The sequence below is a fragment of the Panthera onca genome, chromosome E1 (assembly GCF_046562875.1).
Source record: "Panthera onca isolate mPanOnc1 chromosome E1, mPanOnc1 haplotype 2, whole genome shotgun sequence".
In the NCBI taxonomy this organism is placed as follows: Eukaryota; Metazoa; Chordata; class Mammalia; order Carnivora; family Felidae; genus Panthera; species Panthera onca.
In genome coordinates, this window is record NC_138352.1 from 26,220,957 (window position 1) to 26,244,435 (window position 23,479).

A 23,479-nucleotide genomic window follows, 5' to 3' on the forward strand; every position below is an offset into this window, starting at 1 on the left:
AAAGTGTGAGACGAGGTATTCACCATCTACTAAAGTGCAACATACAAGCACCTGGGTGGCTCAGTCGGTGGGGAGTCCGACTTCGGCTCAGGTCATGATCTCACGGTTCGTGAGTTTGAGCCCCGCATCGGGCTCTGTGCTGACAGCTCAGAGCCTGGAGCCTGCTTCAGATTCTGCCTCTCTCTCTCTGTTCCTCCCCAGCTTACACTTTGTCTCTCTCTCTCTCTCAAAAATAAACATTAAAAAATAAACATAGTGCAGCCTTCAATGGGGACAAAGGCACACACACCACACCACAGTGGATTAAATACCCAAATGAGGTTAAGACACCAAAGGCAGAGAAAGGGGGCATCGACGCTACCAGGGTAGTTTGCTTGGCTTTGAAGGAGAAGGACTTAGGGGAGTGTGAAAGGGACAGAAGGAAGACAATTCAGGCCAGAGCCTCGCGAGCAGTCAGCAATGCATGTGTTAGCGGCAAAGGCTGAGAGTAAAACAGGCTCTGACGGAGCGGAGGGCAGGGACACGCTAGCACGTGAGCAGGGTGAGACTAAGCTGCAGAGAACCAGAATAAGGAGCAAAGGTGGAAGAGTGCATGACGAGTCACGGGAGGTTTCTGACAAGGTCTGCACGGGACGCGCTCGGTGTTCTAGAGGATGACTCTACGTGGGGAAGCAGCGAGCGGCTAGAGGGCGGGGAGGTTTGCCGTGGCCTGGGTGAGCAGGGGCACAGAGCAGGGAGGAAGTGGCAGAGGTATGAGCAAAGACAGGCTTTTGGTGACCACCCCCGCAGTCTCTGTCCCCCCTCCACCCCCCACCCCCCCCCATCACCACTAACGGGCTCTTTCGACACTGACTTCAAAATGCCCCTCCGGTCCTTCCGACATGCCACTGTTTACTGAACCACTACTCGCAATCAGAAACAACAGAAACAAGAGGCCACAAACCTAGTGGTTCCCCACCGCTTTACCGAAATGAGTACAGACCTCTAGCCTTGGCAATGAAGATCATTCACAATGTGACTCCAACCTGCCTTTCCGGTGGTGATACCCTAACCACCTATCTGCCTCCTGGCCAATCCTGACGTTGATGATGTGTGTGCCGGGGCCCCTGCCCTCGTGCGGCCCGCAGTCCAGTCTAACCAAACTAAACCACCGCCAGTTCCCTGAACTTCCAGCAGAGCCTCAAGGTGACGCCTGCAGGGACCCCTATGGCAGAAACGCTGCCTCCTCACTCCCGACTTCCTCATCCAACTAACAACTCCCCACGTAGTCTGCTTATACTTCTTTTTCTACAGCTCTTATTTCACTCCGCACCGTCCTGTGGTGCAGTGCCCTCCTCTCTTGCTGAAGGCAGGTGCTGAGTCTGGGTCGTTTTCATTCAGGAAATATACGTAAGAAGGAACCTGACCAGAGGGGATAAAACAGAAGGAAGAACACAAGGTCATCAGCCCAGTGCTTTCTCACTGATTCAAATGCGATACCTGAGTTTGCTTTGTGGTTTCAAGCCCCCCGTGGAAGCGCTCAGCAGCCTCGTGTTCCCGAAGCCCAGAGAAGGGGGTCTGCTCAGAGACTCGAGCGAGGGGCTCTTGCGGAGGTAAGGGTCCGGTTTCAGGTCCTCACCCCTTCCCTTTAGAAGATCTGTGTGAACAACAACATAATCACCTATTCCTGAAGAAGAGAAATCTGGTCACCACGCTTTCTTCTCAAGTACCATATAATTCTCATCTTATTCTCAAGTACAAATATATAGAACAGATATAGATTTATAGATACAGTTTCCGATTAAGTAATAAAAATGCAAATAGGGACATAGTGTTTTCTGGAAAGGATTCTCCAGGCAGGACTGACTACAAGACTCATAGAGACTATTGACAAATTAGCCTCTTCTTCAAGAATTATGATGAATTTCAAGATGGCACCTGTGGAACACTGAACTGAAGCCCTTCCAAGAGCTCTGCACGGGTCACACGCCCACAAAACCAGCCCTGTCCCCAAGTAAAGCACTTTGTTTTAATCAATGGGCATCTAAGAGAGAGAGAGAGAGAGAGAGAGAGCGAGAGAGAGAGAGAGAGAGAGAGCTGGCAGGTAGGTGCCCAGTGGGATTTTCAAGTCACAGGTGGCAGCAGGCAAAAAGCTGATTACTTTTCCAAGAATTGATAACTATTTTGCAAGAAAACAAGCCATTCCAGTCATAGGGTCTGGCTTGCTTACAAATAAGCAAAAATAATTCTTTAAAGGCTCCTCTCTGCTGTTATATTAGAAACCAAAACACGTTGATGAAACAGGCTGGATCGTCCCGATGATGTTTCTTAAAGGACCACAAGGGTATAGAATGGGAGGAAAATTTGAGATGGTCTGGTCTGTAGTTAACGGGGGCAACAGCACAGAACACAGTGATTTGCTCAATGCCACACGACAGGCCTCTGTGACCAGGCTAAGCCCATGGTCGCCTCCTATGACACCACAGTCACGGAAGAAAACAATACTTGTACAGCTAAGAGCCACCAATTATGGGTAGTAAAGTGGGGAGTGAGGCTAATTAGCCTGGAAGAGCAGAGGGAAAACAGTGTTTACATCACTGAAGAAAACAACAAAAACAGCGCATTAATCCCACTTTGGCAGCTTTTGATGACCTCAGTCTTGGCAAGGCTGGGTTGAATGCAAGCAACTTTTACCATGTAATCCTTTTTTAGTATGGTAAATAGAATCATCCGGGTAGACAGGTGCCTGGTGGGCGAAAAGAGCGGGTGCTGACAATGAACTGTTTACTTCAGGGCAACAGCCAGTATGGCTTTGGCGTCAGTATTTATCTTGTCAATTAAACAAATGGTTTCTTGACACAAAAGGAAAAAAAAAAAAATTTTTTTTTTTTTTTTTTTAATAGGCCTCACGCCCAGTGCAGAGCCCAACACAGGGCTTGAATTCATGACTCTGAGATTAAGACCTGAGTGGAGATCAAGAGTCAGATGCTTAACTGACTGAGCCACCCCGGCTCCCCACCAAAGGAAATTTTAACATGGGAGGAACAGAGAAGACAAATGTTATGACCTAAAGCTCACCTAGTACATTTAAAAATGGTTAAGATGGTAACTTTTATGTTATAGGTATTATATAATCAACTTATTCCTTATTCTCCACTATATGGCAAGTGTAGGAACTCAAATCGGGTGGGTTTCCAATACCCTGTTTTGGCCTCCCTCCATTTCTCTAGTTTGCAGAGAAATAATGACCTGTTCTACTGGACTCACTTACCCTTTGTTTTTTCTTATTCTCCTGCCCTTAGACACCATTTTCTTCTTCTTCCTTGAGGTCATTATCAAGTCCTACATAAACCATTGTCACTATCTGATCAGAGCAATCACCAGCCTCATTTCCAAAAGGCAACATGGTGAAAAGAATCAGAAAAAAAATCCTATCTTGGTCCCAGAGTCATTCAGAATCGGTGGGACCAGTTATAAATCAATTAGTCTCCGTAGGGCTTGAATCTCTCGCATGTAAAATGCAGGGGACGGGCTGAGGCGGTCCTCACATTGTCAGTTTCAGTATTTACGTACGTTTAAAATCCTCTTATTCCACGAAAAAAAGAAAACAAAATTCAGAAGTGAAAGAAAATAAGGTGGTTAAGGTTAAAGACTTTCCAGTGAAAGACCAAAACAATAGCAATAGTTATTTCAGAAATAACTATGTTAAGAAGGAACCTAATGGTGTTTGACCATGATCTAAAAGAAGAACAGCTGGAATTCCTTTAGATTCACACAATTACAGAATTGTGTTACAGAAGTTGTGTTACAGAAGTTTTGTCTGATGCTTAGCAACACAGGACTTCTATCTATGCAATCTAGATTTCCGGCTTTCTGGCCTTCCTGTGAGGCACCGGCAAATAATTCATTTAGTGTTCGCCTTCTTTTTTATCTTTTTTGTTTCCTCACAACAGTGACCACAGAGTCATACACATAAATTTCTAGGGTAAATACTCAGGACAAGCTTAACATTCTGCTAATGCCTCTTTGCTCTGACAGGCGAACTGATTCCAAGAGACCAGACGTTAGAGTGGTAACAGCCAACACTTCCACAGCACCCACCCCACACCCGGCCGCGTTCACTCGGCCCTTGGAGCGATACTATGAGCCAGACAGTGTTCTTCCTTTTTTTTTTTTTTTTTTTCCTACGTTTATTTATTTATCTTGAGAGACAGAGTGCATGCACACAAGGGAGGGGCAGAGAGAGAGGGAGAGAAAGAGAATCCCGAGCAGGCTCTGTGCTGACAGTGCGGAGCCTGTTTGGGATTCTCTCTCTCTCCTTCTCTGTCCACCCCTCCCCCGCTCATGCTTTCTCTCTCAAAATAAGTAAAGAAAATACCCGCGGTAACAACAGGAAGGGGACTACGCTCAGAGACAGAGCCCTAAAGAGGCATATTTCAGGAATTGTGGAAGCCACAGACCTTTAGAATCAGATAAAATTTTTTTCTTAAAATAGCGACTTCTAAAGATTGTAAATTATTCCCTTGAGATTCAGTAAAAAGCAAGCAACCCCCCACCCCCCCTCCAAATCTGGACATTTCTCCTGAACACATACACGCTGGGAAGGACAGCTGGCAGGAAACAGGATCCAACACCCATCACACAAAACATTTGGGGTTTTCAACTGTTTGAGATAAATGCCATGGATTATTTTTCTAAGCTCAGTTTCAGGCAAAGAAGAAACGTTGACCGCACAAAAAAATAAGTCAAAGGTGTTTGTATTACCTGAGAGTGGAAGTTCTGGAAGATCCAAATGCTGAGTCACACCTTTGCTGGCTGGCCGAACGCTACTGTAAGTGGAGTGTCTCTAAAAAACCAAAAGGCACAGCAGCACAGGTGAGCTTGTGACCCCAAGGACAGCGTAAACAAGGCGTGTGTGTCCACACAACGGTTCTTAAACTCATCAGAATCACGAGAGGGAGGTTTTAAAACAACTTATTTAGGGGCACCGGGGTGGCCCAGTGGGTTAAGCATCCGATTTCAGCTCAGGTCGTGATCCCAGAGTCTGTGGGTTCAAGTCCCGCACGAGGTCTGGAGCCTGCTGTGGATTCTGTGTCTCCCTCCCTTTCTTTCTCTCTCTGCCGCTCCCCTGCTTGTGCTCACCATCTCTCTCAAAAATAAATATACATTAAAAAAAAACCAACACGACTTATTTATTTGAATAGGTAATAAATGCAATTGGCCCGATCCTCAAAAGAACAGAAAGGACATAAAATGGAAAGAGTCTCCCTCTCACTCCCACCACCTGTTTCTTCTCTTAATTAATCATAATTAATCAGCTTTGTGAGTACCTTCCTGGAAAATTCTACGTATATTCAAGGAGGTGTGTAAAAATACTGTTTCTGAATGGCCAACAGGTATATGGAAAGATGCTCAACTTCACTAATCATCAGGGAAATGCAAATCAAGACCACAATGAGATATCACTTCACATCTGTTAGAAGGGTCATTATTTTAAAAAGAGAGAGAGAGAGAGAAAATAACAAGTGTTGATCAAAATGCAGAAAAATTAAAATCTTTGTGCACTGCTGGTGGGCATATAAAATGGTGCACCCGCTATGGAAAATAGTAGGGAGGCTCTTCAAAAAATTAAAAATAGAACTCCTACACAATCCAGCAGTCTCACTTCTGGGTCTATATCCAAAAAAAATGAATCTAGAAGAGATTTTTGCACACCCATGTTTGTTGCAGCATTACTCACAATAGTCAAGAGGCAGAAACAACCTAAATGTCCATGGACAGATGAATGGATAAACAAAATGTGGTATTTACATACACTGAAATATTATTCAGCCTTAAAAAAAAGAAGGAGGGGAGCCACCTGGGTAGCTCAGTCAGTTAAGCATCTGACTTCAGCTCAGGTCATGATCTCACGGTTGATGAGTTTGAGCCCCGCATCGGGCTCTGTGCTGACAGCTCAGAGCCTGGAGCCTGCTTCAGATTCTGTGTCTCCCTCTCTCTCTTCCCCTCCCCTGCTCACAGTCTGTCTCTTTTTCTCTCTAAAATAAATTAACATTAAAAAAAATAAAAAAAAAAAAAGAATGCAGTATTTTTTCCAAATACTGACATGTAAAGATGTCTCTGATAGCTTCCTTCATTCATTCAACAAATATTTACTGAGCTTGTACTGTGATAGAACTATGTGCCGGCCACTGTTCCAGGCAAAAGACAGAATAGCAAGCAAAACAGATAAAAATCCCTGCCCTCATGGGTTCCATTCCAACGACAAAGTGGAATGAGCCAGTGTCCGAATGATGTTTAGTGTAATCTAATTTATAAAACTTTCTCTCCCTCCCCCTTCCCCAACCACACACACTTTTATGCTAAAGAAAAACATCTAGAAGGATACACAACAAGCCATCAACAGTGGTTCTTTCTGGGGCTAGGGAGCAAGGGAGATTTTTAAGTCACTCCCTTTTACAATGGTTAGGTCAGTGTAACACTGATCCAATGGGGTAACAGAAGTCAGAATAATGGCTACTTTAAGAGATTACTGACTGGGTGGTGGCATGGGGGGGGGCCTTCTGGGGTGACGAGAATGCTTTACCTTGGTGTTGGCTGCAGGGGTGTGTACATGTGGAAACATTCAAGCTATACGTGTTTTTTTAATGTTTATTTATTTTTGAGAGAGAGAGAGAGGCAGGGTGTGAGCGGGAGTGGGGGCGGGGGGCAGAGAAAGAAGGAGACACAGAATGTGAAGCAGGCTCCAGGCTCTGAGCTGTCAGCACAGAGCCCAACATGGGGCTCAAACCCCCAAACGGTAAGATCATGACCTGAGCCAAAGTCGGCCGCTTAACCGACTGAGCCACCCAGGTGCCCCAAAAGGGTACTTGTTAATGACATTACCCTTGGCTCAGAGAGAGCAGAGTGCTGAATGTTACCAATGACACTGAAAGCCCCAGCCTTAGAAAATGCCAAGTAGCAAGTGGGTTCCATGGTGTAATGGTTAGCACTCTGGACCCTGAAAATGCCAAGTAGCTCTGATCTAGAACCTTCACAAAACGGCAAAGGTGACACAGATTGTACCCAGTGAACTCTAAGAACTTACAAATTATAAATGTTTTCTCTCTCTGGGGGGCTTTTGGGAAAAAAAAGAAAAGACACAATTCTTTGAGAAAAATAACTAGTTCAATATCCACTTCTGGTAAAAATTACAATCTTCGGTTAACTGAAAATTTTAAATATACCTTACAAACAAAATTATATGAGGTTTAGCATGCTTCTCTTGGATCTTTATCAGGCCTCAGAACTGCAATTGTTAAAATTTTTAAAAAATATCTATTTATTTTGAGAGAGACAGAGAGAGAGAGACAAAGTGCACCTGTGTGAGCAGGGGAGGGGCAGAGAGAGAGAGAGAGAGGGAGACAGCGAATCCCAAGCAGGCTCTGCACTGTCAGAAATCAAGAGTCGGATGCTTAACTGACTGAGCCACCCAGGTGCCCAGAATTATAATTAAAAAAAATTTTTTTTTAATGTTTATTTTCGAGAGAGAGAGAGAGCACGCACACAAGAGCAGGGGAGGGGCAGAGAGAGAGGGAGACACAGAATGTGAAGCAGGCTCCAGCTCCTGAGCTGTCAGCACAGAGCCCGACGCGGGGCTCGAACTCACGTACTGCGAGATCATGACCCGAGCTGAAGTAGGACGCTTAACTGACCGAGCCACCTAGGCACCCCTAGAATTGTAATCTTTAACGAAAGTTTCATTATTATTATCTTACTCCTATTAAAAACGATGTTCAAGTGCCTCAAAGAATAAAACAATTGGGTTTTCACTTTCCCTTTGCGACTTGCCTGGGCACAAGACACCACGATGATACCACGTGGCACGGGCCACCACCCACGTGGCCAAAGCTCTCTTACCTGCATTGGAGAAACCGCAGCAGCTGGAGTGGTCCTCACGGGGATCCCACTCAGGGGGCTTCTGGGGGTTTTATGGACAGAAATATTCTGTCCGGTTCCACCTGCCAAGCAAAGAGAAGGGGACATTTGTACGCAGTTCCGGTTCAAAACAGCGAGTAACAGCTCCTCATTTGTTACTGTTTTGGTGACTACAAAGGCATCCCAGGATGCTTCTAAGGTACCACTCTGTCCTCTCCTCTGCACTAGTGCTGAACAGGGGAAGGAGCGGGGAGGAGCCAACTACATGGGGGTTGCTCTTAGAGGTGGGCCACACAGTGACGGGGGGAAGAAAACACGTGACGAGGCATCTAAGGCAAGAAGGAGCAGGAAAATTCTTGCGCAAACCATTCACTGTTCATTCACTTCCTATCTTCGCAGACTGAACGTAGTCACCGGCTTTCATATCTTTTAATATTTGCAGGCTAATCTTCATCTAACTTAGCTACAAACTATTTTAGCAAAGACAACCAGGTGCATCCTAGGATTAGCTAGGGGTAATAACTCTAGTCTCCCGACACCACAGGCCTATCTGTTGCGGTCAAGAGAAGAAATATACTGCTATTTCGGACAGATGCACATTTGGTTTCTTCCATCTACTATATTTATGTGCGTAGAGTGGCAACATGCATTTTCCTCACGTACACAGTTAACAGTGAATAACGGTGAACTGTGAGCCAGAGAGACATTTACAGAAAAATCTGGGAATGTATCAAGATCAGGCATGACAGGTCAGAACAGGCAGTCGCACACAAGACCAGGGAGAGAAAAGTCTAACGGTATGTTGTGAGACGAGCAAGGCCGGCAGCGGGGGGTGTCCAACAAGAGAGCCAAATGCATAGATTCAACACCTCATTTTCTAGGAAATGAAGCCTCCGGTTGACCCTGCTAACTCTCATGAGACGGTAAGAAGGCAAGTGGTGGTAACCTGAGTTTAACGGACATAGAGGCAGAAGAGGAACGTGGCACGTCTGGAATTAAAGCTAAGGAAGAGATGGAGAGAAAAGAGGAGGCTGTATTACGTGTGACGCAGACTCTTCAGGGTTGTCTTACGGGAGCTTCAGCAAGGCTGCAGAAGTCTCTTGTACACGGCAGCTACATGCAGAATGATGTAGACGAGCCCTTGTGGTTGCATTAATCTGGGGCCAGTGTGGAGTAGAGACAGCTTGGTATGTGGGGCCACCGTCTGAGTTGGATTCGTGAGACCAAATGATGAAATACCTGGACGTCCCAAGTCAAATGACTTGATGAGGGACTTAACGGTGGTCGCAGATTCCGAAGGCGTCGGAGATGTTCTGTTCACATAGACGCCATGCCACCGGCTGGGAGCATCGACCTCGGGGGGTTCTGACTCTTCATTCACAGGTCTGCATGGTAAAGAGTACGGCAAATTGAAAAGGTGGAGGATGTTCCCAGGGGGGGAAGAGACACAGATGGAAACAGAAACAATGCCGAGAAAAACAAATCCGGAAGGAGGATCCCCAATTTAAAATCTCATTTTCTGTATCCGCTTTGCCTCTCTGGGAAATAATATAGGTACTGCCCTCTATTTTTATCAGAGATGTTTTCTTGGGAATGGCCAGGAAAGTATTTAAAAAAATTTTTTAATGTTCTTAATATTTTTGAGAGAGAGAGAGAGAGAGAGAGAGAGAGAGGGATAGGGGGACACAGAATGAGAAGCAGGCTCCAGGCTCTGAGCTGTCAGCACAGAGCCCGATGTGGGGCTCGAGAGATCATGACCGTGAGATCATAACCTGAGCTGAAGTAGGACGCTTAACCACCCACCCGGGTGCCCCATGAAGGGGTCTTTTAAAGACAGATCGTCTGATTCAATTCTCTTGTGCCTCATCTGGGACATGTTAGCGTGTCATTTAATCTCCCTGTGAACGAGCCAAGGCAAGACCTCCCAATCTTCTGATTTCTAAGTCACTACTCTTTTTCTTATAGCAAATTGCTACCAGCTGTTTTTGGAAGATGACTCATTTATGAGAATGGCTCAAACAGAATATTTCTGGCAGTGTATTTTAATAAGGTCAGTGGAAGTTTAAAATATTTATTTACTGATCTTTCTGGGATCAATCCAGCTGCTCATAAGCTTCCGTGGTTGAATTTACTTGTCCTTAATTCTCAAAGCTTTCTTCTGTTGCTCTGTGATCGATGTGAACAAAATAAATTTTAGTGAGGCAGAACTTAAAACATTGAAATCATGCTGTCCTACACTTTTGTCTCTCCCTTCTTTTGAGTAAAAAAAAAAAAAAAAAAAAAAAAAAAAAAAAAAAATCAATAACCTGGTGACTTCCTTGAAAGAAAATACCAGGAACTTCAGAAACTGGTAGGGAGCTGGGTTTTAAAAAAATGTTTTTAATGTTTATTTATTTTTGAGATAGAGAAAGAGAGAGCCAGGGAGGGGCAGAGACAGAGGGAGACAGAGGATCTGAAGTGGGCTCTGCGCTGAGACCAGAGAGCCCGATGTGGGGCTCAAAATCACGAACTGTGAGACCATGACCTGAGCCGAAGTTGGATGCTTAACCGACTGAGCCACCCAGACGCCCACCGCAACCCCCCCAATTTTTTTTAACTGAATGAGTTTGGTTTTTGTATTTTCCCCATTGTGTTATACAGTATAAAATCAAGTGGTGAATACGCAGAAATAGAATGAAATCAGGTTAGGTACAAGCAGAAAAAAAAAAATCTCCAATTTCTGTCCCGGCCATTCCGAGGAAGGTCAGAAACAAAGTGAACCACCTTCTCACCAACCCATTTAAAGGACGGGCTCCCAACGGGGCTTTGCAGAAACTCAGGGCACCCTTCAAAGGAAGATTTTTTTTTTTTTTTTGAGAGAGAGAGAGAGAGAGAGAGAGAGAGAGAGAGAGAGAGACCGCATGCACGCACAAGTAGGGGAGGGGCAGAGAGAAAGGGAAAGACAGAATCCCAAGCAGGCTCCGCACTGTCAGCGTAGAGCCCGATGCAGGGCTCGAACTCACGGACCGTGAGATCATGACCTGAGCTGAAATCAAGAGTCGGATGTTTAACCGAATGAGCCACTCAGGCATCCCAAAGGAAGATCTTTTTTAAAAAATTCATTTTCATTTGGTTCCTTGATAATTTAATGCAAACAATCCTACCTTCTGCCAAGGTATTTCCTTCAATCACCTACATTTCTCTGTGATTCAACAGATCAAATGATTAATAGGAAGGCTCATTTAGAAAAGAGCAAGGGTCCAAGAGCCGATTCCCAGTCCTCTGGCCTTCAGATACCCCAAGACTATATTGACTATATTTCAAATGATCACTCGGCTTCCCTAGAACAGTAAGAGTCAGTAGTAGGGAACTCTGCAAGTTGTTTAAGCAGATCGGAGAAGCTACTGAACCAAATACCACCCTCTGCCCCGCCATGTTATATAACAAGGACGCATGTGTATATGTGCATGCATACGCATGTCAGGGGTAGGAGAAGGATTCACAAAACAAAGCCTGAATTGAAGAACCATAGAAAACAGTTATTAAGAACACTATTGTTTTTTTATTAGCACAGCACCTTAATCATCAATAGATCTGAAATTCCTTTAAGCCAGCCTGTTAGGATTGTCCTAGATCGACCAGTAACAACGCTGGCAATAAATGAAATACTACATTTTGTCTGTTCTAAGGAAGAGTAAGACTCTGTATTCTATAAAGGATGTTAAGAAATATTAAGCATGTAGCAGGTGCATTGTCACGAATTCATTAAATACAGGAAAAGCTCCAAGGTTAGGAATTTGTTCTATGCTAGCTATTACGTCCTGAAGACAGATGTTAGGTTCGAAGGTCAATCTGTAGAACAAGACCCACACACACATATCATCAAATGAGCTTTGAAAATCTCCTACGTCACCCAGAAGTACAGCTTCCATGGTTTTGAAGGGACAACTGTACACAAAGATACTATCTTTCAATACGCCTAGTATTCGATTTCCCTGTAGCATCGAGCAAGCAGTCTCTCTATATTCAGGTGCCTCGCAGATAAAGGAGCTGCCATGTGCTTAGGGGGCACGATGAAAACAACAAAAATGAGGCGTGTCTCCATCTGATTCCAGAATGTAAGACTATGATAATAATGAACGATTTTTGCCAAAAAAAAATGTTGTGTACAGCTCCATAGTAAGTACCATGTATCTTAAAAATGTTATGTAATTTACTTAACGTGTATTTTTAAAAATGCTATCAGTATTTATTTCATTGCTCTTATTTGCATGCAGTAATCTGCTCTTAGGAAGGGGCAGCCCATACCCAAGAACGACCGACTGTTGCAGGCGAGGACCACGTACTCACTGTTGCTGTACCTTCTAGGTCTTTGGTTGTAATTTAAACGTATGTGCCCCTGTGTCTGCAGTCATCTTTTATTTTCAAAATGTTACCCAGTCTCTCTAATTCACTGCTCTCTTTGGTTAAAGATAGAGTCTTCAAGTGGTGCTGACTTTCTTTTTTTTTTTAATTTTTTTTTTTAAACGTTTATTTATTTTTGAGACAGAGAGAGACAGAGCATGAACAGGGGAGGTTCAGAGATAGGGAGACACAGAATCTGAAACAGGCTCCAGGCTCTGAGCTGTCAGCACAGGGCCCGACGCGGGGCTCGAACTCACGGACTGCAAGATCATGACCTGAGCCGAAGTCGGCCGCTTAACCAACTGAGCCACCCAGGCGCCCCGGGGTGGTGCTGACTTTCCACAGCACTTATTTCAGCATTCAGGTCCGTGTTGATGCAAGAATGTAACATGTGAGCTCTTGTATGCGCTTAGTTTAAAACTTTTTTTGATGCTTTTATTTTAGGTTTGAGAGAGACAGAGAGAGAGAGAGAGAGAGCAGGGGAGGGGCAGAGAGAGGAGGAGACGCAGAATCCGAAGCAGGCTCCGGGCTGCGAGCCGTCAGCACCGAGCCCGACGCGGGGCTCGAACCCACGAACAGTGAGACGCGTGAGTCAGACGCGTAACCGGCTGAGCCCCCTGGGGGGGCCCTGATGCTTAGTTTTAAAGTATTCAAAAGTAACTCTGTGTGACACCACCGCTACCTTCATAACCGGCAGGTCAGTATCTGTAAAGAAGACCAGTCATGTTCCTGAAAACCTGAGTGAGCCCAGCTGCAGGCCCTTCCTGGCGCCATAAGACTCGTAACCTCTGCCTCCCCTCCACTCACCTCGCTTCTGGGCTACGACCCTAGCTACCCGGGGCTCTGTTCCGCTTAGGTCTTCCGTCTGTGCCTTTGCTCATTCTACGCCCTTGCGTGGAATGCAGTTTTCTCCACGCGTCTCTTACTGTCGTGCGTGGGACAAATCTAAAAGCGGTCTGCGGCTCTAGAGTGAAACAGAAATGCCTAACTATTCTGGCTCTCAGGTATCCGTGTTTCCCCGAATCCCATTCTGGAATTTCAGTAGAAGCGTAGACACGGCAGTAAAACAAACAGGGTAAGACAGCAATTTGAACACAGGCATCCTCATCTCCAAATCCCAGCAGTGAGAGTCACTGTGGAAATCCTGCCTCAGCACCGGACGCTACAGAAAGACAGCCTCTACCTGGCCTGAGCTTTGAGGACTTTCTGCTACATAGAGAGTAAGTGGGAGCAGTGGGGGGAGGGATGGAAAGTAAACACTACGGCTTTATTCCCGATTCCCTTTCAGAGAAAATGAAGATGTGGGGAAGCTCCTGCGACGGCCCCCGTTAGGGAGCTGGGCCTCAGGGGAGCAGAGGAAGCCCTGGGCACACGGAGCATTCTTCCTGCAAGGGCTGGGTGACATTAACAGGACTGTCCGAAGAGGCCAGAGATGGTTTATCCCAGGTAAAAGGACAGTAGCAGAAAGGGGCAGATTAGGAAGAGCCACAGCACGTCCCTAAAATGGACAATGGCTAGCAAAAGCAGACCCAGGATGCTGGTTCCCACAATTAGTTTCACCAGAGAAGGAACTGGACACATGAATTTCACCCACTACGAACCTGTTCCTCTGTACTTTATTTGAGCTTCTGTGTCTCCGATATGTAACACCAATTTACCTTAAAGAACCTTCCTTCTCGGGCGCCTGGGTGGCTCAGTCAGTTAAGTGTCCGACTTCAGCTCAGGTCATGATTTCACGGTTCATTGGGCTCTACACTGACAGTGGAGAGCCTAATTGGGATTCTCTCCCTTTCTCTCTGCCCCTTCCTCTCTTTCTCTCTGTCTCAAAATAAATACATAAACTTGAAAAAAAAAAAAAAAGAACCTTCCTTTGTATCCTTTAAAAAAAAATTTTTTTTTTAATGTTTATTTTTGGGAGGGAGAGAGACACAGTGCAAACAGGGGAGGGGCAGAGAGAGAAGGAGACACAGGATCCGAAGCAGGTTCCAGGCTCTGAGCTGTCAGCACAGAGCCCGACGCGGGGCTCGAACTCAAGAACCGCGAGATCATGACCTGAGCTGAAGTCGGACACTTAACAGACTGAACCACCCAGGCGCCCCTCTTCATATCTTTTTAAGACATGAAAAGATTTTAGCAGTAGTCAGGCAAAGTGGGTATAGACATAAGCAGCACCTATAGACAATGATCTTGCCCTGATACACTAACCCATTTAAGCAAGAAGAGGAGATAGGCAATTATCTGCCCTGCCCTAAGACATGCCCTGATCTATGCACAGATTCCATAACATAAAATGAAAGGAATGACTGCACTCAAGGGAGAGCAGACATTTGTAAATTCATGACAGGAGACAGAATCATATGCTTGATAGAAACTGCCTTGAGAATACAACAAAATTCAAGAAAAGAGGATAATATATGAAAGATGACAGTTTATGATGAAAGGCCAAGTCTAAAACATGATATCAGCAATCTAATAATCCCATTAAAATTTTTTTAAAGCAGTTTTGTTTAAAAGTTTTAGAAAAAAAGAAATGAAAACATATCAGGAACATCCCTCTAAATATAGACAAAATATAACATAAAGGTGGAATTTTGATTTAGTGGGTAGAGGATGGTTTGGATCATAAATGGTGCTGGCATGACTGGCTGTCCACCTGGAAGGAAAAGACTCATACCTCACATCGGACTAAACAAAGAAAGGTAGACCGAGTATCTGAGACAGAGAGAGAGAGAGAGAGAGAGAGAGAGAAAGAAATAGATGAAGGAAATGTGACAGCCTATTTGTGTAAGATTAGGGTAGGGGAAGCCTTTTTTTCATTTTTAATGTTTATTTTATTTTTGAGAGACAGAGAGAGACAGAGCACGAGCAAGAGAGGGGCAGAGAGAGGGAGACACAGAATCCGAAGCAGGCTCCAGGCTCCGAGCCATCAGCACAGAGCCCAATGCAGGGCTCAAACTCACAAACCGTGAGATCATGACCTGAGCCGAGGTCGGATGCTTAACCAACTGAGCCACCCAGGTGTCCCTAGGGTAGGGTAAATCTTAAACAAAACAGAACAAAACAAAACCCAGAAACAGTAAAAGAAAATACTAACAGATTACACTGTGTAACAATATAAAATTTTCCCTGATCAAGATGAAGAGCCAAAAGACCCATAATATACTGGAATAAATACACATCCCTAATAAAATGCTGATTTATAAATGGATAAGAGAAAAACAATCATCTCAATGAAAAAATAAGCAAAAGTGCTAAACAAGCAATTCTCAAAAAGATAAAACGCAAATGGTTAACATAAAAATATGCTCGGGAAAATGCAAAGTTAAAGTACTAATGAGATAGAAGTTTTTGTTTATCCTACTGTCAAAAATTAAGATTGGTATTATCTGCTTCTGCTAAGGCTGTGTATAAACAGGCACTCTCGTCAAGGATAAAAGGTCATAAGTCTTAGGTAAGTAATCTAACAAATCTATTAAAATCAAAAATGTGCATATCCTCCATTATAGCAATCATATTTTTACGAACCCATCCTATGAAAATAAAACCACATATCTATAAGTGTATGTGGATAAGGACTGCTGTTATCCCATTATTGGGAAAGTAAAAAACCATGAAATATAACCTTGATGTTCACGGATATGACAATATTTGAATGTTCTAGGGCACATTCATCCTCTAGGACACCAGGCAGCTATGAAAATGAGTTAAATTCATATATATTGACCTGGAAGGATGCCCATGGTACACTGTTGAGTGAAATGTGAAAATGCAGAGTACTGTATAGAATATAATGCCATTTTTATAAAAAAAATAAAAAGGAACCTTATATGTTTTTAGGAGTAGAGGAGGAGGTAAAGAAAAACAAACATGCTGTGAACACTGATTACCTTACAGGGTGGTATTAGAGAGAGAGAAAAAAAAAATATATATATATATCTTTTTTTTTTTTTGAGAAAGAGAGAGAAGGCCCAAGTGACCGAGGGGCAGGGAGAGAGAGAATCTCAGGAGGGGCAGAGGAAGGTGGGGGGAGGGAGGGAGAGAGAGAAGTGGCACTTGTGTTTACCTGAAGCAGGGCTCGACCTCATGAGCTGTGAGATCATGATCTGAGCCAAAGTCAGATGCTTAACGACGGAGCCACCCAGGCACCCCAGGGAAAAGATTATTCTTCATTATCCATTTCCTTTTTGTTACCCGGACACCTAAATATTCGTAATTAAGAAGTCCAATATACCCAATCACCAAGTGACCTATTTATTTTTACATTTCAACAAGACAAATCTAGACTTCAAATTCCATGTACTAGATTTTTTTTTTTTGAAACACTGGCATTTTGCTTCGACGGTTTATGCAAAATCAGTATTTTTGCCCCTTGCCCTCTTATTACCGTAATGAAATCATTTTTAAAAACTGCATTCATATTTAAAATCAGCCTCCTATCAACAAATCTGTACTGAAAGCCCAGCTTGCTTCTAGCTCAAATTCTAGTTATTGGACGTGGCTTTAAAGATCTGAAACTCCGTGCGCTTAGAAAATGGAGGACAAGATGACACGAAGGCCCTGCGAAAACGTGGCCAGTGATTACAAATCAGGCAACAGCGTCTTCTGAATAGTAACATATTTATTTAGCGGTTCATAAATGCTTGCGTATAAAAATATTCAACGGTACCCAGAGTAAAGAGAGATCGAAATACGGGGTGCAAATATAGCTGTGCATCTGAAGTTGAGGTTATGTTCTTACTGTTCCTGTTGAAAAACACCTGACAAGTGAATTTCACAGCATTCCAAGAAATTCACAATCTGAGGTAAAGGTCTCCCAGTATATAAATTGGACAAGGCCAGCGAGAGTCTGAACTATTTTTAGGGAGAAGGCATTGAACTCTCTTCTTTCTATCACCAAGCTAAATGTTTCTAGGGATTCTGGGCTCTCTGGTTGGGACATGCCAGACCATCCTCCTGAGTTACAGTGCTCCTGTTTCTCACGTCCTTGTACCAGACAGGGACTCTGGTCTCATCCTGGAGACACACAGCTAAGATCCAGAACTGTCTGGGCCACAGGAGGCCGTGCCTGACGGCGGCCGCCGAATTAACGTGGATCTTCACAAACTCGGTGCTTCCAGAGTTTAACGTCACACTCTGAATTCTGGATCCCACTCAACGACACACTTCTGGATTCAAAGCCTTTCAGTTCCCGAGTTTTATTCCTGAGGCATCTGTTGTAGTTGTTGACTAATTTTCAGTCAGGTTCCAACGGGCACTGTCACCACGGAAGATTACTGCTTCAACTACATCCTTTATTATCAGCCAAACGTCTATTTGTGTGGAGCCCAACAGAGATCTGGGAAATCAACCCCAAACTTAGCGGTGGCTTGTGTCCGATGAGGCCATGAAGTCAGACCCCAGCCTGAAAGGGCTCATTCGAGACTTGATATGAAGGAAGCGGAACCTGCTGGCTTCTTCAGAATGAGACCTCACACAGACGGCTTCCTATTTTGCCTTCAGTAGTGTTAATTCCAAGATTGTCAGATACCATTTTCAAGAGGAAGCACAGAAATAAACTCCAGAAAGTCAAACACAAACATGGGCTGTGTTCGCCTCTGCTCCCTCGGAACACCCTAGTTGCACATAAAAAAAATGTTTCACAACATGCTTGTGCTTTTTTGTTTTGTTTTGTTTTCCAGAACTTCATCTTAGGCTCCAAATAAAAGACTTCGGGATCTTCTGAGAAAAAAAGGGGGGGGAAAAAAAAGGAGGGAAGGATCATTCATCTTTGATCATGCACAATGAATGAGTGAATTCCAAAACGCGGAAAAAAGGTAGAGACTTGATGGCAATGACTCTGTGTGAAACAGTGGGTGTTATAAGGAGACAATCTGGCTCTTTGAAAGGGGTCATTTCTCCTCTACATTATTCCCCCTTTCATATAGAAATGGCTGTAGTTTCCCATCATGGCAAGGGCTGGGCTGTCTTTCTTCCAGCAAATGCTCTGCTAGCTGACAGAGACCACGGAGCTGTGGAAATAGAAATGGAGGGGGAAAGGCTGGTAAAGGAGTTCCTTGAGGCAACATGCTCTCAGGCTACACACAGAGGAAGGAGTAGCCGACACCGACCCACAGGGAAACACGAGCAATCTAGAATACGACCAGCATGTTTTCATTCCTGTGCCTCTAACAGTTTTGGAAGTCAAAGGTCTTCAGTCAGAGAACATGCCAGAGACTTCAAAACACCACCACCAGCCTCCTCTCGCTAGACCTTCACCAACAGGCAGCCGTGCTGGGGAAGTAGAGACCGCCAGGAGGCACAAAATCAGGCCCCTCTGTAATTTACAGAGCGGTTCGGGCATCCCTCTACTGTCCTAGTAGAGGCCAAAAAAGAAAAAAAAAAAAAAAAAGGGGGGATTTATTTTATTATTAAGGCATAAAAGTCCTAAAGATCTAGGGAAAGCTTACGTCCACACTTTTCAAAGCAACTCTGTAAAGACTGGGGTTTGGGGGGCAGGCACCTGGGTGGCTCAGTTGGTTCAGCATCCGACTTCAACTCAGTTCATGATCTCATGGCTCCTGAGTTCGAGCCCCACATCGGGCTCTGTGCTGACAGCTCGGAGCCTGCAGCCTGCTTCAGATTCTGTCTCCCTCTCCCTCTGCCCCTGCCCTTCTCGTGCTCTGTCTCTCTCTCTCTCTCAAAAATAAACAAACATTAAAAAAAAAAAAAAAAGATGGGGGTTAGGGGATGCAGACATCGCTCTTTAGGACTCTAGGCTGTGTATCCAATGCCACAGATGCAAATTCCAGCCATGAAAACATGAGGAGTGGAAGGGTTGTGCTGAGATCCCAGAGGGCCAGTTTGCATATAGAGGGCCACAGGAAGTACCAGAGGCCCCTGACGGTCCCAGGTGCCCAGAACCCGCTTAGAAACCCCCGTGAGAACAGGTCACCCTTCTGGCGGGGCCAGGGAGGCTGTACTAAAGTCGCTGCAACAAGAGAACCGGAGAAGATCTCCGAGAATCTACACCTCGGACTTCCAGGCTCTGCCTTTCAGTGAGAGTCCCAGAACCACCACCCCGCCTCCCCGCCCCCCGGCGAGCGGCTGTGACACGTTACAGCTGTGGGAACACAGAGGGCGGCACAGGCACGTGACGGACATTAGGGCAGGATACACCGTGCACACAGAGTTAGAGCCAATTCCAGAGAGTCTGGCAGTGATAATATGCCACCACGCTGCCCGCTTCAGAGGGGACAACACAAGAGCCAGTGAGCGGCACAAGCTAGACACGTTCGGAATCTCAGCCATTCTGTTTAGAAATCGCTACGGTTCGTGAGGCACAGATGTTGAGTGTTTTTAATGATCTCTTTTTCAGATCTCACCATGGATGCTTACTGGGGTCATATGATAAACATACAGTGAAAACCGAGTAAGTCACCCTAAAAATAATGGTTTTTACTGTTTCAGAGTAAGAGAAAAAAAAACGTGTAGGTCTTTCCCTGTTACCGTTGGAGAAGCCTGGGTCCCTCATTGCTCAACAGTGTCCCTTCATTAGAAAGGTTGCGTGTGGCCCATCAAGTCACTATGTGGGGCTGCGTGTGCGTTCTCTGTATCTGAAGGTCAGGCCCCAGGTCTTGACATTTCCAGAAAAAGGTGTGATGTTTTAATTTCGATGAAAGTTTTAATTTTAACGTCTTGCTCTTAATGACTCAAAGCTGAAAGAAGCCAGAGTTGAACAAGTTATTATCCTTTCATCCATTAATTTACCAATGTCCGGCAGAACAGATCACTTCCAGGCCACTAAGAACTACCCTGGCTTGTACAGAGACGCCTGGGTGGCTCAGTCAGTTAAGCGTCCGGCTCTTGACTTCAGCTCAGGTCATGATCTCATGGTTCGTGGGTTCGAGTCCCATGTCGGGCTCTGCCCTGGCAGCATGGAGCCTGCTTGGGATTCTGTCTCTCCCTCTCTCTCTCTGCCCCTTCCCACTTGTGCTGTCTCTCACAAAATAAATAAATAAATAAAGTTAAGAGAAAAAAGAAGAACTACATTGGCGTGTTCAAATTTCTGTTAGAGAAAAGGGAGGTCCACAGCCCAGCTAAAATGTGGAGATGCCACTGTGTCTGGGAGGTTCATTGGGCAGAGGGCGCTCACTGTTGGCACGTGAGTTCCTGACCCTCCCATCAGGGGAGGGCCAGCTGCCCAACTGGTCTCAGAGAACACAGGGGCCTTAAATCACGAGCCACTCTTATCTCCTGCTTTGAGGGACAGAGGAGCTCGGTCCGGGAAGGAAACCGTGCCAAGTTAGTGGCAAAGACAAGACTGGAGCCTCGTACCTACCTATCTTCACATCGGTTTACTCGGACTCCAAAATCAAGATGCCTTCGAAAACGTAACAGGACCAAAGACTGCTAATGAGCTAGTTTTCAGAATGATGGAAAATACTGGGTTAAATAATGTTCTGATTTAATAAAGGCTAACTTGTATTCACACCCAGGCACTTCCTTTGCTCACCTACCAGCGTCATTATATCCCTTCAAATGCCTATTAATGCAAAATGAGAATGTGATTCAGTTAATCCCATAGTAGGACAGAGGCGCTCTTCCGATGCTCTTACCTTCTCTCAGTTGTACTTGGAGGACCTCATCAGAGAATTTTCTGCAAGTTCGTTGGCTGTGCCTGAACCAAGAATGACTTTCGAGTTCTCGCTAGGTGACTGGCCAAGTCAAATTGGGTTTCAGTCAAGAACCCATTCAGCCAAGACGGAAACACTACGTTGCTTCAGGACCTTTGAGGGTGTGAGTCAGTTTCAAGTCTTGCTCGTGGGGGAGGTTCAGGAAGTGGCTGGGCCATTGGCGAGTACCTTTCAAAGAGTCGACTCTTTGGAAGAGCCCGTCAGCAGAACTGGATCAAGAAAGCAGCACCCGCCACTGTCTGAAGCCCTGCCCGACACGACGACGGGCGAGACACACACTGATGCCTGCAGGGTTTCAGTAATCTGCCACGTTCTGGGATGGTGCCAGCTCTACACTTCTGAAATGTTTTGTGATAGGGGATTAAACTGCTAGATCTGGGTGGGAGGTTTGTAAATCACTAGAAAATCAAAAGAGATACGTACAGTGTCTATAAAAAAAAAAAAAAAGTGACCCGAAGTTTGAAGATGTAGGATATTGTATATGGATCCTAAAGAGTCAAGACGCATGCGAAGATTTCTTACGGTATCAGAGTTCAAGTTGTACAATCTGGCCTGTGTCTCAGAATCTATGTAAGAAATACAACAGCCCACATAATAACTTATTCAGGGCCACTATATAAACTCAGGACTTGTCTCTTATCCTTTACTTTTAAGATAATGTATGGATGAAGCAATGCAAGTTATGATCAGGTTCCTCTTCCAAAGACACACATTATGAAAGCAAGACAAAAGGACAAATAAACAGAAGCACAAAAGCAGACTAGGGGACCTCGTGGTCATGTCAACACTATCAAGTCTAGTCTTCCTATCCTTCCTCAAAGTAAAATTCACACGCCCTGGCGGCCACAGGGTATAGGTGTGACTATAAAATAATCACCTTGATTTTCAAGCGTGAATCACAGAACAAGCTACAAATGTTGTACCTGAATCCTTCTCTATGGCCTGTTTTATGTAAAAGTCATCAACAAAGGAAGGAGGGAGACTAAAGCAGATCTGGGGAGAGAATCGAAACAGAGTTCTCATAAGAAATCTACTTTTTCCCATGTTATGAAATTCACGATAATACATCAGGACCAAAGGCTCAGAATCTAGCCAGGGAACAAACCCTTCAGATCCTGGAAAACATGTAAGAAAAGCAAACTGTACCAAGTAGTATTCAGGACCCACTAACTCTGATTTTAAAATGCTACATTTCATATTTCAAAGGCATCTCAAAATTCCAAATAACTTCCTAATATCCACGAATCCCAAAGTTAGGGACATTTACTCCTGACTGGGGGAGGGGGACACTGCATTAGTTAAAGCCTAAAGTACTGTTTTGTAATCTCGTTTGTAAACCATTTCATGGGGCGCCTGGGTGGCTCAGTCAGTTAAGTGTCCGACTTCAGCTCAGGTCACAATCTCGCGGTCCGTGAGTTTGAGCCCCGTCGGGCTCTGGGCTGACGGCTCAGAGCCTGGAGCCTGCTTCCGATTCTGTGTCTCCCTCTCTCTCTGCCCCTCCCCCATTCATGCTCTGTCTCTCTCTGTCTCAAAAATAAATAAAGGTTAAAAAAAAATTTTTTTTAAACCATTTCAATTTTAAATGATAATTAACTTTGAGCTCACTTTAGGAGTACCTTCCTCTGAAACATCCCGCTTAAGAAGAGCTTTCTGGGGGGGCACCTGGGTGGCTCAGTCGGTTGGGCGTCCGGCCTCGGCTCAGGTCATGATCTCAGAGTTCATGCGTTCGAGCCCCGCATTGGGCTCTGTGCCGACAGCTCGGAGCCTGGAGCCTGCTTCGGATTCTGTCTCCCTCTCTCTCTGCCCCTCCCTGGCTCATGCGCCCACGCGTTCTGTCTGTCTCCCTCTCTCTCTCTGCCCCTAACCCACTTGCATTCTGTCTCGGTCTCTCAATAATAAATACAAATTAAAAAAATTTTTTTTAAAAAAGAAGAGCTCTCTGGGGCGTTACACCATGTGATTTCCCTCCCTCGGAACGGAAAAGGAGAGTCACCTATCTGCCAGATGTTGAGTTTGCCGTGCTCATCCTTTCTCTTAAAGAGGGTTATTTCAAGGGCTTTTGGAGGCAGGCCACAGGCATTGCCAAGGGAGAAGCATGTCACTGGGCCGTGAGGAATGAGTCCCTTATCTGGTGGCAATTCCCCCGGGGAGTGAGTCCAGCCTTTCCCACGCAAGGTGTTGCCACGGCTCGCTGAAGTGGGCACTGCCGGGCGCTAACCAGCGCTGGGATTTAAGGAGCATCCCAGACATCTTTCTAGTCTTTAAAGGTAGGAGGACACGTGGCTAGAGCTTTCGTACGTATGCGAGCCAAGAGTCTTCTCACCGCCTTGGGCCAGAGAATGGGCAGCCACGGGACCCCGGATGAACCGTTCCTAGGCTGTGTCGTGGTGGCGGCCGTGGGGGAGCGAGCTTAGGAAAGGAATAAAGATTTTGCGCAGAGAGACATCAAAGCGCCACGTCTCCAGACGGCGAAGGCTCATGCACGGCGATTAAGTGAGCAGCCAAGCACTGCGCGGGTGCCCGCCAGA

General features: G+C 45.2%; 1 protein-coding gene across 14 annotated transcripts in view; it reads right to left on the reverse strand.

Moving 5' to 3' along the window:
- The window catches only part of SPECC1 (sperm antigen with calponin homology and coiled-coil domains 1), a 283,584-nt gene that overhangs the window by 62,768 nt on the left and 197,337 nt on the right, over positions 1 to 23,479 (reverse strand). For 11 of the 14 annotated variants that reach the window (XM_078437671.2, XM_078437667.2, XM_078437673.2 and 8 more), the window contains 4 exons: positions 9,136 to 9,281; positions 7,879 to 7,979; positions 4,744 to 4,825; positions 1,480 to 1,636 (listed from right to left, as the gene is read on the reverse strand). In XM_078437671.2, coding sequence (XP_078293797.2) covers positions 1,480 to 1,636; positions 4,744 to 4,825; positions 7,879 to 7,979; positions 9,136 to 9,281 — 486 coding nt within the window. Of the gene's footprint in view, positions 1 to 1,479; positions 1,637 to 4,575; positions 4,643 to 4,743; positions 4,826 to 7,878; positions 7,980 to 8,784; positions 8,898 to 9,135; positions 9,282 to 23,479 lie in introns of those variants that run through there. The other 3 variants (XM_078437678.2, XM_078437677.2, XM_078437679.2) reach the window with 3 other exon arrangements.